This window comes from Sparus aurata, chromosome 16 (assembly GCF_900880675.1).
Source record: "Sparus aurata chromosome 16, fSpaAur1.1, whole genome shotgun sequence".
Lineage (NCBI taxonomy): Eukaryota > Metazoa > Chordata > Actinopteri > Spariformes > Sparidae > Sparus > Sparus aurata.
The window spans coordinates 2,012,403-2,029,849 of NC_044202.1; the positions used below are offsets into that span (position 1 = coordinate 2,012,403).

General features: G+C 42.9%; 1 protein-coding gene across 7 annotated transcripts in view; it reads left to right on the forward strand.

Annotated features, from left to right (window-relative positions):
• Positions 1-10,685, forward strand: part of ppp2r5eb (protein phosphatase 2, regulatory subunit B', epsilon isoform b) — a 45,475-nt gene extending 34,790 nt beyond the window's left edge. For all 7 annotated transcript variants that reach the window (XM_030444046.1, XM_030444047.1, XM_030444048.1 and 4 more), the window contains 11 exons: positions 298-399; positions 2,779-2,871; positions 3,041-3,171; positions 4,024-4,083; positions 6,009-6,117; positions 6,711-6,764; positions 7,146-7,196; positions 7,284-7,403; positions 7,717-7,844; positions 8,763-8,864; positions 10,270-10,685. In XM_030444046.1, the coding sequence (XP_030299906.1) occupies positions 298-399; positions 2,779-2,871; positions 3,041-3,171; positions 4,024-4,083; positions 6,009-6,117; positions 6,711-6,764; positions 7,146-7,196; positions 7,284-7,403; positions 7,717-7,844; positions 8,763-8,864; positions 10,270-10,369 (1,050 nt within the window). In that variant the 3' untranslated portion in view covers positions 10,370-10,685. The remainder of the gene's footprint in view (positions 1-297; positions 400-2,778; positions 2,872-3,040; positions 3,172-4,023; positions 4,084-6,008; positions 6,118-6,710; positions 6,765-7,145; positions 7,197-7,283; positions 7,404-7,716; positions 7,845-8,762; positions 8,865-10,269) is intronic.
• The last annotated feature ends 6,762 nt before the right edge of the window (positions 10,686-17,447 follow it).

A 17,447-nucleotide genomic window follows, 5' to 3' on the forward strand; every position in this document is an offset into this window, starting at 1 on the left:
TTTATCTGCTGGAAGGGAACGAGCACAGACAGCACACACACACTTCAGCAGACACATTTGCATGAAAGAAGTCAGAAAACAAATTCACATTGTGTCGTGTGTGTGGACGCTACGCAGCCGCGGGCGTCCTGAATGATAATATTTGTTTACCTCGTGCCCAGAGTTCTTCATCGAGATGTGAAACCATGTCATCTTTCAGGACGGGATGGGAACTCGTCATCAGAAACCGGCCAGAACTCTGTTGTTGTCATTTCCAGACACAGATTTCTAAAGTGTTGTCTTTGTGTTTCGCTGCAGGTGTCTCACAACATATTCCGGACCCTTCCGCCCAGTGACAGTAACGAGTTTGACCCTGAGGAAGACGAGCCCACGCTCGAGGCCTCCTGGCCACACTTACAGGTAAACACCGACAAACAAGTGTGTGTGTGTGTGTGTGTGTGTGTGTGGGTGTATTACTAATTAACAGGCTGCATCTTGTTTTGTTTAATTGCTCCTCAAACATAAATTAATTACGAGCTATTTCTCCACGAACAATGGTTCATCCGTGCTCCCAGGACTGTTGTGCAGCATGACAGACCGTAATGTCAGTTAGCTCGTTTTATTTCTCATCTTTTAACAGCAACAGATTCACATCATCTCCAACAATACACACACCTGACACACACGTCATATGATATTTACTGGAAGGTGTGAATGATTTCTTGACATGGAAGCTCCACAGAGGTGCTCTGGACTCTGATCCTGATGCTAACGAGGGTGTGCTACATCGTAGCCCGTCCTTTTCCTTCCATTCGAGTCTCTCAGAGCTGAGACATACAGAGTTGTTGTTTCCGTAAATCTTGATAGACATGTAACCGGCTGAACTCCCAAAGGAAGGTAGATTAAAACAGACAAAAACAAACAATCAGCATGTCAGAGGCAGCCGTCGCTAACATGCAGCGCCAGGAAGCGTTTAGATTGTCTTTGTGTTACTTGTTTTAATTTTTATGGGCCGACACTGAATCTCAGTGAGACAACAAAACTGTATGAAGCTGCACAAATTGTCAGGACATTTCTGTTCTGCACAGATTAAAGAATCGAGACACAGCGTGTTAATTTGTGAGCTGTAGAGGCGTTTATAGGCCTCGTGTAGAGACGGGCGAGCTGTTTTCTCCTGATTTCAGTCGTTATGCTAAGCTAGGCGTGAGAGTGGTGGAGACTTTCACTCTCTGAATGTCCCAAACCTGGTGGTTGTATCCTGGTCCCGGTGGTTGTATCCTGGTCCCGGTGGTTGTATCCTGGTCATCGTGGTTGTATCCTGGTCCCGGTGGTTGTATCCTGGTCATCGTGGTTGTATCCTGGTCCCGGTGGTTGTATCCTGGTCCCGGTGGTTGTATCCTGGTCCCGGTGGTTGTATCCTGGTCCCGGTGGTTGTATCCTGGTCCCGGTGGTTGTATCCTGGTCCCGGTGGTTGTATCCTGGTCCCGGTGGTTGTATCCTGGTCCCGGTGGTTGTATCCTGGTCCCGGTGGTTGTATCCTGGTCCCGGTGGTTGTATCCTGGTCCCGGTGGTTGTATCCTGGTCCCTGGTGGTTGTATCTGGTCCGGTGGTTTGTATCCTGGTCCCCCCAAGGTGTTTATCTGGTCCCTGTTAGCCTGATCCTGGTCCCGGTGGTTGTATCCTGGTCCCGTGGTTGGTATCCTGGTCCGGTGGTTGTATCCGGTTCCCGGTGGTGTGTAATCTGGTCCCGGTGGTTGTATCCTGGTCCCGGTGGTTGTAGCCTGGTCCCGGTGGTTGTATCCTGGTCCCGGTGGTTGTATCCTGGTCCCGGTGGTTGTATCCTGGTCCCGGTGGTTGTATCCTGGTCCCGGTGGTTGTATCCTGGTCCCGGTGGTTGTATCCTGGTCCCGGTGGGTGTATCCTGGTCCTGGTGGTTGTATCCTGGTCCTGGTGGGTGTATCCTGGTCATCGTGGTTGTATCCTGGTCCCGGTGGTTGTATCCTGTTCCCGGTGGTTGTATCCTGTTCCCGGTGGTTGTATCCTGTTCCCGGTGGTTGTATCCTGGTCCCGGTGTTGTATCCTGGTCCCGGTGGTTGTATCCTGGTCCCGGTGGTTGTATCCTGGTCCCGGTGGTTGTATCCTGGTCCCGGTGGTTGTATCCTGGTCCCGGTGGTTGTATCCTGGTCCCGGTGGTTGTATCCTGGTCCTGGTGGGTGGGTGGGTTGTAGATCCAGGCTCTCCGGTCTCTCACCTCCCCTCCTCCTTCTCTATGTGTCTGCTGCTCAGGACTCCTTTAGAAATGAGATGCAAATCTCAAGGAGAAGCTTCCTGGTAAAACTGCTTTTCTTTTTTGTTTTGTCTCATTTGCCCAAAGTCATTTTTTCCCCCAATCAGAACCCCGTTTATTCACCATCATTCTGGCCAATCCCACCATGTTTAGCTGTACCCACAGTACTCTGAGCCTCTTGTGCCCCTTTCTCCCCTCGTCCAGTCCCGTCCCAGTGATCACCGGGTCAGTTTAAGGGATCTTATTTCTAACAGTAACGTGTCAGTCTGCAGATTTTTCTTGTATCTTTGAATCAGCTTGTTGTCGTCCAGCAGGGCATTTGTGACTTCCTGTCCAGCACTCAGCTGATCAAACAAGCTTGATTGAACTTCTCGCACTGATTCTAAATCTTTTTAACATCTTCTCTCTCTCTCTCTCTCATCCTCCCTCCGTCCCTCCGTCCCTCCTCTTCTTCTCCTCCTCCCTCCATCCCTCCATCCCTGCTCTTCCTCTTCTTCTCCTCCTCCCTCCAGTTGGTATACGAGTTCTTCATCCGGTTCTTGGAGAGTCAGGAATTCCAGCCCAGCATTGCCAAAAAGTACATAGACCAGAAGTTTGTCCTACAGGTGAGTGTTTGAGTCGGCATGCAGGTCAGACATCACCTGCTTCTTCATTCTGTCATGGCAGTTGTTTTTCTCTCCCGGCTGCCTCCTCTGTGTCTCTCTGCTTTCATCTTCCTTTCTCTCTGATTCTGACTTCCCGTCTGTCTGTCTGTGTTCCTTCTCCTCCGTCCAGCTCTTGGAGTTGTTTGACAGCGAGGATCCTCGGGAGAGAGACTACCTGAAGACAGTCTTGCATAGAATCTACGGCAAATTCCTGGGGCTGAGGGCTTTTATACGAAAACAGATCAATAATATTTTTCTACGGTGAGTTGACATTGGTTCTTCAAATATCTAATATTCATGTTTGCCAGGGAGCTCTTTGTCACACTGACTTGACAATTTTCCTTTTCCAGTTAGCTCGCTGCTAGCCTGCAAACTTTCCTAGAACATGATTGGTGTCGTTGTGTTTCGTCGCACATCAGCGCTGTTAGCTTGTTGAACCATCTGCAGCTTCATTCATCTTAAAATCATCTTGAAAAATATGAATGCTCACAGCTGAAATCTGTTTCTGAGGTTTGAATGAACATGACAGTTGGATATTTTGCAAAAGCGTCTTTCTGTCAGAGCACACAGTTTTTTTTTCAGTATGCAAATACACAGGTGCACACAGATGCTAAAGATACTGAAGTCAAGCAGGTATTTTTCCAGAGAGATTTCCCATGACTGTTTATAAATATCCCTGAACAGCGTGGACACAATTTGAATGGATTTTTCTACTGATAAACTGCAAAAACTCAGAATCTAAACAGAATTTGTTTATTTTTTATGACACAGTCTTCTAGAAACTTTGGTTTTATGGAGGATGTTCACTTTTTTTTTTAGCTTATTACAAGTAAGAACATCTTGTAGTTTGTTTTTTTAACACAAGATAGACAATAATTCCGTCTTTAGCAGGTACAAGACTGAAGCTAACAATCACAAGGTTGAACCTGCACGTCAGAACCGCTGCAGGATCTTGTTTAAAGTCGAAGGTCTGAATCTCTGATGTTGTTGGTTCTGCAGAGGGCAGCGTGGACCCTGAGGTTCCTCACTTCGTTGCACTTGTTGAGCCTTTATTTCTGCCTCGGTCTCATTTCTGTCTCTGGTCTTTTGTCTCCTCTTCTCTCCTGTCTGCAGTTTTGTTTATGAGACGGAGCACTTCAACGGGGTGGCGGAGTTGCTGGAGATCCTGGGGAGGTATGTGGACGACCTCCGACCCCTCACACACACATTTACACTCCGCTGATGCTTTTAGAGGCACAAAGACCCGAAGAGCGCCGACAGAACCGAGCTCAACCTTCTTTCTGAGTCGATGAGGATCTTTTGTTTCGTCTCTTATAAAGACGGAGATCTTTTTCAGGCGAGACGACAGAACAAAACGATTGATCGAGATGGTGAAGATTCTGATTCGGCTGCGTACAAACAGGATTGTCACAGTGTAGAGACGTCAGGTTCAGGCTAAGTTTGACTTGTAGATAAGAAATAAATTAATCCTCTCAGCTCAACAGTCTTTTTAATCCATTTTAATCCATAAAAAAAAAAGAAAAAGCGCCGTACACAGATAATTTATCAGCTTTGTGTCAGGAGAAGCACGAGGTCGCCCGACACGGTCGAGGGCGATCGCCGCCTGATAACAGTTTGTTAAAAAATATACATGAAATATGTCTGAAATGTATCGACATAATCCCCTCATAGCTGCGCTGTGCTCTTGAGTCTTTAATAGAACGTGAAGTCGGACAGAATTTAAATGACACCCTGAAGGTTTCTGTTTCCTCGAGTCACAAGTTATTTTTGGGGACTGAAACTAAAGTTCAGAAGCAGAAAAGTTCAAAATGAAGCTGAGAACAATTAATCAATGACGATCGTCAGCTCTTCAGTTTGTGTGCTGTTTTAAACACTCGCTGAGGGAGATTAATTAGTCGTTAATTAACCAAAAATGAACCTTAAATAGATTCGATCGTTACTGGTTCGTCCTCAAATGTTTAAATAAGTAAAACAGCTATAAACTGATTAATCCAGTTTGAAATAACGATGCATTTATTCCTTAATTTGGACTTTGCCTCCCTCCAACATACACTAACATATTTTCCGTTTAATCCGACATTAATATGACGCTGAAACTTCAGTGTGAAGCCTTTTAACTGAGACAAAAGAGAGTCACAAGTGAAGGGGTGAAAAGTTGAAGCATTTTTCTTTTCTTTATAAATATTTGTCTCTACAGAGACGACAAACAGCTTCACTGTCTGCCAGCGTCAGGAGAATCGATTGAATGTTCATGAAACGTTACTGTAACTGAATGAGTCACAGAAGGAGATGTGACGCAGCCGGTCGGATTCAGCTCGGATGATTCATTAGTTAAAAGCATCGTAGTGATTAATCTCTCGATGTCGGTCTCAGTGACGAGGAAACGGAAACATTGGCGAGGAAAACGGCGTAATCAAATCTGTATTGCGTCGTTTCTTGTCTCTGTTCTTTATTTTTCTGACACTTGAAGAAATCAGGGTCAGATCGTCTTTTCTCTGCTTTCTTACCAGCGTTGGTAACAAATATGGCACCATCCAGACAGACGGTGATCAACAGTGCTTCACAGAGGCGGAAATGCATCGAAAGAAGACATTAAAGCATGAAGGAAATGTTAAGATTGCATTTAGAAGACGACAAAAACAAAAAGCAAGCAGATAAAAAGTTACAGATACAAAAGATTGTAATATTTCAAGCATGCTGTGACAGTTTGAGCACATCAGGTATTCAGGAAGTTTGTTCCAGCGAGCAGAAAAGATTTAACCCTCAAAATGTTCGATACTCATCAGTTAAATATGTTTGTACTGTTCCACAAAAAGAAATGAAAGGAAGGTTTCAGCGAAGGTCCGCGGGCCTGAAGGTTCTGTGTAGTTTGTTTCAGGAGCTTTTAGAGAAACATCACGTCTTGTTCTCTCTGAAGGTTACAGACGAGCTCCTCCGTCAGTTCTTCTCTTCAGTTCTCCTCCGGGCTCCGTCGGCTGGATAAACATCGTTTTGTCTGCAGCTCATTGATCTTCTACAATGAAACTCTTTCATGTGTTCATGTTTAATTTATGTTCATCTTCTCTCTCTCTCTCTGTGTCTGTGTGTCTCTCTCCCAGTATAATCAATGGTTTCGCTCTGCCACTGAAAGCGGAGCATAAACAGTTTCTGGTCAAAGTGTTGCTCCCCCTCCACACCGTCAGGAGTCTGTCCCTCTTCCACGCACAGGTAACGTTTGTGTGCAGTGTCGCTTGACTTGGTGTCAAAATAAAGCATGAATTTAAAAACGTAATCATGATCAAATTACACAATTATACACTTAATACAGCGATCAGACTTATGACAAGCAGCTGGTGAGATAAACCAAGAGACAGACATTGATTTGTGGGTGTGTAAAGGAATTCTGTTAATGTATAGTAGCAGTAAGTGATGATCGAGGCTTTAAGAGTTTGGATTTCAGGTTTAGTTACATGCAAAATGCTTTAATTTCACGTGTGAATAGCTGAACGAAGCCTGAATAACCCGACTATTAAAGGACAGGATCCAGAGCGGCTGAAACTTTCCTGACTAGTTAGAAAACTATGTAAACAAAGTCGCTCATGATCACTAACAGTAATGTCAAACATTTAAAAAATGAAAACTGAAGTCATATCTGAGATTTAAAGAACAGCTGCTCAGCCAGTAGATAAAGAATTAGTCGTAGGAGGAAGTTTAATGGTTTATTTTATGACACCGTCCAAAGATTTTAATCTGAGTTGCTTGTGTCGCTAAGCTAACGAGCTAAACTGTCTTCTAACATCGGTTCTCTTCTCTTCCTGCAGTTGGCGTATTGCATTGTACAGTTCCTAGAGAAAGACCCAACATTAACAGAACCAGTAAGTGTCAGCTGACATAACTGCATGAAGTTTTACTACTTTTATGTCTTTTTATGTGCGTTTAATGTTCTTGTACACACTGTGATTTATCTCTACATGAGCCTTTATCCTGGGAAAGACATATTTCAAATATTTCTGCATCACTGGACATTAGGTTTTGGGAACTGGGCTCTAGAATCGTGTAATAATGCGACAGAACATTTGTATGAACTCAGTGTTTTGGGTGACAGCACCTGTCTGCTCCACATCTGCCTCTCCCTGCAACACTGACATCACAACACGCTGCAGACGGCGCCCCAATGAGGCGAAACGAGGAGCTGCATGAACATTTTCACCAGGAGAAGTTGGATGAACTCACGTCTGTCTCTTCTTCCTCCTCAGGTCATCAGAGGCTTACTGAAGTACTGGCCGAAAACCTGCAGTCAAAAAGAGGTGAGGCTCGTTGTTTCTCTTCATGTTTGAACTCTGCGTGTGTGTGTGTGAACTGTGTGTGTGGTAACTCTTTGTGTTGTCGTGCAGGTGATGTTTCTAGGGGAGCTGGAGGAGATCCTGGACGTCATCGAACCAACACAGTTCGTCAAGATCCAGGAGCCGCTCTTCAAACAGATCTCCAGATGTGTCTCCAGCCCACACTTCCAGGTCAGAACCAAACATCTGGAGTTTAGAAACCGATAACCGACGAGAAAAAGAAGAAACTTCCTCTAGAAGTGATACGCTAAAAATGTCCCAGTTAACCTTATTTTCTTCTAAGTGATCATTCAAGCTTCAGTTCTGGCTCAAAAACAACACATTTCATAATTTAAGTGAGTTGAAAATCACAAATTCACCTACTGCAGTTTAATTTCAGGGGAACATTTTGATCTTTATAAGCTTCTGTATAAAACAACAAGTTGTCTTTGTTGCATTGTAGACAAACACTGAGCCCAGTTTGTGTTTGTGTGCCGTGTCTCAGGTTGCAGAGCGAGCTCTGTACTACTGGAACAACGAGTACATCATGAGTCTGATCGAGGAGAACTCCAGCGTCATCCTGCCCATCATGTTCGCCAGCCTCTACAGGATCTCCAAAGAGCACTGGAACCCGTGAGTACAACTTCATGTCATGAATAAGACTCATTCTTTGTCCTTTCTGTCCATATTGAAACAGGAAATATCCAGTTCATTATTTGTATTGAAAGAGGATTTTCTCCCTGATTTTATGTTCCCACGCTGCGTCATGTGGCGTCTTTTGACTTTTGCTGACCGGCAGAATTATCTGCAGCTCTCCTCGTATTTTCAGTTTTTTCTCCTGTGCATTAAGTACAAACTGAACCGTCTTTGTTTACTGTGAACGGCAGAGAGACGCATCTCTTTGCTGCAGAAAGGGAAACCTTGTAGAGCTCGAGAGAAATAACTCCAGGTGAAAATCAGTCAAAAGAAACTACAACAGAACTACAGTGAGAAAGTTATGATATATTTTTCAGCTGAATGGTCAATGAGGGGTTCAGGAAGTCGAGCAGACTCACTCCATACATAATAAATATTTCTATGAATTCATAATTTTTATTATCCTGATGCTGCAGCTCTTGCGGTGCTCACACTTCCTGATCCTAACAGTTCTGGAAAGTTTAAAAATCAGGAAACTTCATCTCAAAGTGACCTAATTTCCAGATCTTAAAGAGGAAATAAAGAGTAGGTCGGCAAGTTAATGTGCAAGAAAATGATGCTGAAACTGTGTTTTTGACATCTGGCCGTGTGCATGTCGACTTCAAAATGGAGAAATTGTACGCGTGATAAAGAATCAGTAAGTCTTTTATTTGCGAGTCGGCTTCAGTCTCTTAAAAACCTCCTTAAAACACAATATTGGAAAATATAAATATAATGTTACGAGGCATAGTTTCCATGTACGTATAATTTCAGTGAGAAAATTCTAAAATAAAAGTTGCTCTTTAAACAGATGAATCCAGCTGTCATGTGACGAGTTATAAACGTGACGTCTCTGTGCCTCCTTCCTCCCTGCAGGGCGATCGTGGCGCTGGTCTACAACGTACTGAAGGCCTTCATGGAGATGAACAGTACCTTATTCGATGAACTCACAGCCACTTACAAGTCGGACCGCCAGCGGTGAGAAACTCTTCTCGTTCACGTCTTCATTATCATCGCTGAAGGAGGATTCATGAATAGATGTGATGGGTTATGATCCCTGCAGAGCTGCTCGTCACTGCAGCAGTGTTACTATCATCACGCTTCACAAACATCAGGTTTAATATGAGCTGTGGTGATGAAAGCAGCAGCAGCAGGAGTACAAAGAGGGGAAGAGTCATGGAAGCTGATATCTTACTGACACTGAAGTGTTTTAGATGACCCACCACTGATCCAGACATGTCAGGGACGTTGCATTGGTAGAAAAGAGTACAAAACCTCACAGTGAATTATATTAACTTTGGAGATCATTGGGCCTCATTCATGAACCGTTCTTACGAACAAATTCTGTTCTTAAGTCCCACTTACGAAGATTTTACGAAGATTGTGGCATTCATGAATTTTTTCTTATCTAGGATTTTTTCTTGGGCAAGAACAAATCCTACGAACACTCAGGAGTACTCTTACGCATATTTCAGTGCCGAAATGTTGGCATGGTTGTGTTTTCTTCTCTTGTGTAGTTCAATAAAATGCAATATTACAGTGATAATTCTGTCATATTTATTTATTTATTTATTTCATATTTTTGGTAATTTACAAAGAATTTAAATTCTAAAATAAATTAAATGTGCCAATGATTTAAGATAAATCATATAAATTGGAAACATGCCATCAATTAGTAACCCCCCCACCCTATTTATACGTGGCATTTCTCCATCCAAGGCCCGCAAAACAATGGCATATATTTTGCTCCTGCGGCTTTCATCAATGTAAGAACACAGCTGCGAACAATTCTGAGGCTTACGAACGAGTTGGTGAATCTGACGTAGGGTTTTCTTAAGGAACCTCTTAAGAACAACTTAAGAAAGAATCTAAGAAGATTCTTAAGAAGATATTGGTGAATGAGGCCCATTGACTCTTCTTTAGGCTCAACGTGTTCTTTTCTCCAATACTTTGTTTATGATCAATTACCTGAAAAGGCTAACATGCTAACACAGAGCTGCCTGTTATTTTGTTGTCAGTGACATAAATCTGTACATTTCTAAGTTTTGAGATCAAATAATAAACAAAAGACAGTGTCAGAGGATCTTATTAGAGTTCTGAAATATTAAATCATCCGTCTCTGCTCACGACATCTGAGCCTTTGTTAACTTCAGGGTTCCTGGTTACACACTTCATTTTAAAAACACAAACATTAGAAGTTATCTGTGATCTGAATCAGCTGGAAGAAGTCCACATAGAGGTGGAAACAAACCGCAGACGAGCACCAGAACACCAGAACTCACTCAGTCGCTGAATAAATCATAAATGCATGCAGAGGTTCAGAAGTTTGTGACCGGACTGCAGATTCTCACGCTCGTCCTCCATGTTGTTTTATTTGTTCCAGTGAGAAGAAGAAGGAGAAGGAGCGGGAGGAGCTGTGGAAGAAGCTGGAGGACTTGGAGCTGAAGCGGGGCCTTAGGAGCGACGGGATCATCCCAACTTAACGAAGACAGCGCCGCGTTCCCCTTCAGCCCCTCCCCCCACCTCTCAGCCCCTGTGACTCCCCCTTCCCCTCCATCCTCCCCCCCGACTCCCCTCCTCCACATCAGCCATGTCTGCCCAGAGCTCTGAGAAAACCCCGATACAGGGCCATCGTCTCTGGATGGACACGGAGCGCCCGCTGGTTTCTTAATTGTTTTTGTTTTTTTTTTCTTATGTTTTTTTTTTCTCCTGTGTTTGTTTGTGCGACTTACTTTACAGTAGATTCATCACGTCTGTTTTCATTATTTCAACAGCACTGTAAATAATTATTTTTTTCTTTTTTTTTTTTTTTTTTTTTCCCTTAAACTGATATTATTGCAAAACGGAAAAAAAAACAAAACAATAATAATAAAAAAAAAAAGGAAGAAAAAAATAGAAAATGAGAAAATGACTTGTGTGGGAGGGGAACAAAAAAAAACAAACAAAAAAACACTTTTGGACTGTAGGACATGAAATGAACTCTTGGAAAACAAAAAAACTACAAAAAAAGAGAAGATAGATTGATTTTAACTCTTCATCCCACTCTTCTTCAGTACAGTCCCGTATGTAATTTTTATTTCCTGGTTCTCCTCTTTGCTTTTCCTCTCGTTGCCTCCATCTTTCTGTTCCCTCCCTCCTTCCTCTCTTAACGGTGCATCTGCCATTTCTGCCCCCCTGTGTGGGACGGTCCGGACTGATAATGGGTCCCCCTCTCCCCGCCCCCCCCCTCGCCCTCCTCGCCTCCTCTCTGGCCCCGCCCACCTGCCGACGCATTCTCCTTCCTGTTTAAAACGGGCGGGAAAAAAAAACTGAACAGAAAGACATTTTAAAAAACGACAACAGGGACTTTGTGAGTAACACAAACATCTCCTCTTTGAGTGCGTTTACATGCGTGTTTGTGGAAGATTTAACTGTAAAATAAATGTTTATTTCTTTACATTTTTCACCCTCAAATCACGCAAAACAATCCCCCTCAAGATTCGTATGTTACGATCTCAATATACTGAGAAAAACCTTCGTATTACGACTAGAACCTCTGTGACATTTGATTTCCTGTGGCTGCTTCACAATAAAAGCCACCACTTGTTTCCCCCGTTAAGACGCTTTAATGTGAAGGAACAGCAGAGGGAAATGTGTAGTTAGGAAAGCATCAGTCAATGGAGGCACGATATCCCGTTAAAACACTGTTTACTGTTCAGATTCTCAGTTTCTCCTGCAGCGTATATATAACATATTGTTATGCCCGTTCTTTATCGTGACAGCAGACGCAGACAAACGATGCTTTCTCAAAACATTCACGTTCAGCCTGCGAAATTAGAAGACTGTGTAGTTAACGGTTTGCATCGTGTGCACATGATTAAAGCGTCTTCTCATCTAAAATCTTTAAAACTGAAGCATGTGCGCTCGTCGTTCCCCGTTAACAACATTTAACAGGGACGTAGTGATGACTTAAACTAATATCTGTAGGATTACTATCACAACAAACTCTGCATGAGATTTAAAAATTCATCCGAATAAACTAAAATGTTGTTGTCGTAAATTTATATTATCTTGAACCAACGATGTTAAGTGACCGGTGTAACAAATGCCAAACTAGGGTGACAAAATAATTACATGGAATGCCCAGATAATTAGTTTGATGTGATATTTTTATGACAAATTCTGAAAATAGGCTTATTTTTGTTTAATCGATTCGTTGTTTGGTCTATTAAATGTCAGAACGACGTCCTCAAATGTCAAATTATCTCCACAACTCAAAGATATTCTGTTCACTCTCACAGACGAGGAAAGAAAACAGAAAATATTCACATTTAAGACGCTGGTTGAATCTTGACGATTAATTATATAGTCGTTAACTAACAGATTGATCGCTGCAGCTCTAATGTGCACTCCTGTTGCATGTAAACATGATTTGAACCCCCGAGCAGGAATGGCGGACCCCGCCACAAACCCATGCAGTCAAAACTGGGGTTTGAAATGATTAAAAGTAAAACACTATGTGTCGGATCAGAGTTTTCCCTTTGACGTTGGTGCCATCCAGTGGTGGCAGAGAGGAAAGTAATCAGTAAACTAAAATATGTCACTAATATAAATATTCCGCGGAAATTAAACTTCAGCCAGTGAGTGAAGTCGATTCTGTGACAAATATCAAACTAAGGGGACAAAATGAACATATTGAATTCTCAGATGATTCCCGTGATGTTCTGGTTTCGACCCGCCGCCCGTTTGTTGTCGTCACCTGTGTAACTTCCTGCTGACGTGTGAATCCAGAACTTATCCGCATGTGAACGCACTCGACTCATCTCCTCCTCCTCCTCCTCCTCCTACGAAAGCAAACTACTCTTCATCTCTTGATTATACGTCTCTCCTCACCTCCATCGGTTTATTTTTGAAACCCTCTCTCCCTCCTCACCCACCTGACCAGGTGTCCCTGGTATCAGTCTGGCACTGGTACCCTCCGGCCATAACGGGGACTTAACCGATAAAAAAACATTTAAAAAAAGAAAAGTCTTCAGAGGAGCGCCAAAAAATCTTCCTCCCTGTTGTGAAAAGATCGACTCACCTCGCCCCCAAACCTCCTCCTCCTCCTCCTCTCCTCTTCCTCCCCCTCCGCCCACCGGGGGGCGCCGCGTTGACTTCACAGTATTACAACAACAACAACAACAGTGACAAAAAAAGACAACCCTGTACATTGTTATTGAATGCAGTACACTGATAATCTTGTATCTTGTAGTAATTTAGCCTATGTTTTTTGCTTAGGAAACTGTGGAGAGGAGTATCCAGTATATAAAGAGGTATTATGGAACAAGACTTCCTGGTATTTATGATAGTGTTTCCCCCCTTTTAGTCTGTTTTTTCTTTTCTGTCTCTCACTCCTCCCTCTTCTCTTGGTTTTTATCTCATTTTGGATATTTTGATGAAGTTTCTTTTGACCATTGGATATATTTTTTTTAGTTGGGGAGGGAGGGAGGGAAGGAGGGGAGGGGGTGAGGGTGAGGGCAGGTAGGCAGGGAAGTCAGGGGTCGGAGGGGGGAGGGAGGGAGGGAGGGAGGGAGGGAGGTGGAGTAGAGAGAGGGGGGGAAGGCACGGACGGAGCAGAACCACTTCAGGAGGTGCGACCACGGCGGAGCCTCCCCCCTCCTCCCCGGCAGATTAATGTGTGCTTTAGAACGGCCCGGATATAATATGATTTAAAAACTGAAAAAAAAAAAAAGATAAAAAAGGGTTGGAGAAATACAAATGTTTAATTATTTTAAAAAATAAAGAGATATTAAATTAAACCTGTTTTGTGATAAAGCCCAGACGCTGGATTTGCTTTATTTGACTGGGTTCACAGGTGTGTGTGTGTGTGTGTGTGTGTGTGTGTCTGTGTGTGTGTGTCTGTGTCTGTCTGTGTGTGTCTGTGTGTGTGTGTGTGTGTGAGAGAGTGAGAGAAACTTTCCTCCGTCAGAACGTCGATGTGAAAACATCCGACTGAAGTCACGATGAACAGAAACACATTTTCACTCGTGTGGCTCTTAAACTGTCGGAGGATGTTTCAGGAGTTTTGTTCTGGATGGAAGAAAACAGTAAAAAGTTCTGATGTTTACGTTCCAAATGTCGACATGAAAACCTGCTCAGAAAACAACAATCTTCACTTTATAATCCAGAGATCAATATCAGTATTTCCTGAAGGTTTAATCCACTACACGGACATGAAAACATCCGTCTGTGAGTGTTGAAAGTTTCCTCCTGAAGCCTCTGGTTGTTAATGTGCTGTAATGATGAAGACTTCAGGTGGAGCCAGTGGCGGTGCCCGGGAGGAGCGAGGTGGTGCTGTAGCTCACCCTATAATCGCTATAGCACCCCCAAATGTCTGTTAGTGATGTTCGATACCACCGATTTCCTTTCCGATACGATACTGAGTAAAATTCAGGCTGCTATCGGCGATACTGATCCGATACTGATACTCTGTCAGGGTTTCTGCGGGTCTTAAAAAGTCTAAAATATGACCATATTTTGCGTGTAGGTCTTGAATATGTTCATTTAGCGCTTCCGTCCTCACCTTTTTCTGTTTTGGGGAAATGTGTTGGTGAGATTCACAGTCAGCTCCGTGTGTTGTACTTCTGTCTGAAGTATCAGGGACGTAAGTGGCATTTTATCACCGCACATTTCACCAGTTCTGGAAAGACTTTGACTGCGGAATCTGCTACAACTATGGGAAAGTGTAAATTTAACAAGTGTTGACTTGAGCAACCAGAATTCAGTTGGTTAAAAGCCGAACCTCATAATGAATCTGTAGCGCAGTGTACGCTCTGCAAAAGGAAGCTCAACTTTGGCACACTTGGTGTGAAAGCTCTGGTGTTACACACAAAATCAGAAAAACACCAGTTAGCTTCTACAAATCTCCAGCGAAGTCACACTATCACACACTTTTGTTCCCAGTCCAAGTTCATCCAGTTCTGCTCGACCGGAACTCGGCGCTGCCTCTGCCGCCTCACATTCAGTCGACATTCAAACCATCTTTGGCTCGACTCCGACGTTGAAAGCGGAGCTGCTTTGGTTTTTGAACACCGTTGCTGAACATTTTGGCAACAAATTTCAATGTAAAAAGTTGGTTATTTCTTAAAGTAATTCTGGGACCGCACTTTACTTACTTTTCTGGACTTCGTGTAGGTCTTAAATTTAGTTCAAAATGGTCTATAAAAGTCTTAAATCTGGCTCGTTCAAACCTGCAGAAACCCTGTTTGTGCAAATACACCTAATGAGTTTGGTAAATCTAAAAAAAAATGTAGTTGATCAATTCTTTAGGAAACCTTGCCTGAATAAATCTGGGCTTTTGTGCCTATGTGAGATTATCTCAGTGATACACAGATTATGACTCCGATCTGAACTCATGCAGCTGTTTGTTGAATCACATATTTATTTCATGACTTGTTTCATAAGCACTTTTATTAATTTGAACAACTCAATAGCAAAAGTAGTTCCCACCAACCGCGTATCATTCAGACCAGATCTCAATAGTTTAGTTACTTTCCACTGTGTTCCTGTTAATCATATACATTACCTCAAATGACTGAAGTATCAAAAGTATCGATATTTTGATTTGAGAATCGATTTTAGAGCATAAAGATCCGGTATCGTCTGTGTCTGTGATTTTTTATATTTTAATGTCATGTTTGAATAGTCTTTTTCATATTGTTTAAAAATGGGAATTAAATAATAACACAAGGCCCAAACAGGTGATCTGCTTTGGCCAATGGGCGCAGTGCGCGGTGAACCTTTGACCTTAACACATGGCAGCTTGTTTTTGATAGCGAGTTCCGACATTTAGCAGGATGCTAACGTTACGGTTTGTGCTGCAGGTCATATAAGCAACAATCCTCAAGAGGAACCACAAAAAATACCCCGCACGGCAATCTGGGAATCAGCAGAGTTTTAACAGAAGTTGGATGGATCAGTATTCATGGCTGGAATACAACGTGGCCAAAGCATTTTGTTTTGCGTGTACGCATTTTCTGATATGACGGCACGAATTCATTTAGAGCCACCAACATTTACCAGCAACGGGTTCAACTATGGAGTTAGAATCATGCCAGAACCTCTCACACACACACACACACACACACACACACACACAAAACGTCTTTCATTCACGCCCAATGATTCACAAAACTAATGCATTTTGCTTTGCAAATAATAAATGTACCTATCAAACAAATACAACATTCTTCAGAAACAAATAGAGCATGTTTTACACATACAAAGAAACATATTTTTTACAAGAAAAAACAAACTGTCACGTGACTTTTGCCAGTAAACTTTCTAACGAATGACCTGTAATTCGCACTCCACAACAACAGGTGGCGCTGTTGAGACAATTTAAGGCCGGCAGGACGATTTTTTTCCACCCACATTTTTATTTTTTATTTTTCTATTTTATTCAAGGCCGCAACAGGATTTACCATTAGACATATGTTGACGGCACCATCATATTGGAGGAGGCAGCTCCGCCCCGTGAACTGATACAAGTCAATGTAGTGAACTTTATGAAGCTCGTTCTACAAAGTGCTTTAAGTTAATGCCTCATCTACACATTCAAAGATGTTTGGATATATTCAGTAAACAGAGAGGAACCAGAAACAACGTCTGTGACGTTCTCTGATGAGGACGCTGAGCGCTGATGGCGCAAAGACTCATGGGAGTGAATTCTCAAGTGCTCATGAGACTGTTGTTGTTCGGATATGTTTCGTTTAGTTGGTTTCTGTACATCTTCTGGGTGTTGTTGTTGTGTCCTGATGTGTTCTGAGGGTGTGTGATATTAAATTGACATTGACATAGATTTGGCAGTGTGCCACCATGGCCGAGGATGATAGGGCGGGTGGAGAGGTTCATCAAAGGTTACAAATTACGAGATGAAAATGAACCTACGGCCATGAGCTGTCTCTACGCCAACGGCATGGGATATGTGTTGAAGATCGTCTCATGGACATGATTCTAACTCCATACAAGCGGAACTTAAAACAGCAAACATAATTTCAGTCAAATTGACTGTTCTCCGTTCTAAATTAATGCGCTGGCTGGCGTATCAAATCTGAATATGTTATTTCCAGCACTGAGTTCAGTCCGTCAGTCCGTCAGTGTCTTATCCTCTGAACACCACAGGGTGGCGACTGTAACACACAAGCTGCAGAAAGTTCACTTCCCCTCTAAATTTACTGATAAATGAATACTCACATCCCGTTCGCTGTTCAGCTCTCTACTTCAGGCTGCGGCCACAGTAACGTTACACACAGCCGGTCATTTGTTCGTGGAAATCTTGATATTTATTTGGGGACAATGACATGACTGGTTAGCTAGCTAGTCTTGTTGTTAAACATACTGTCAAATTATATGTACTGTTTGTCAACCGTACGCAATGTTATTTACTTTGAATCTTGCTAGCATATAGCGTTAGCTTTCTGGCTCATCGCTGAGCGGACTAGAATATCTCCCGTTGCCAAGTCGTATCTATGGTCCGTCCTATTTACTGGAAGAGTGAACCACGTTTTCTGTCAAACCCTCAGGCGTTACCAGGGAAAC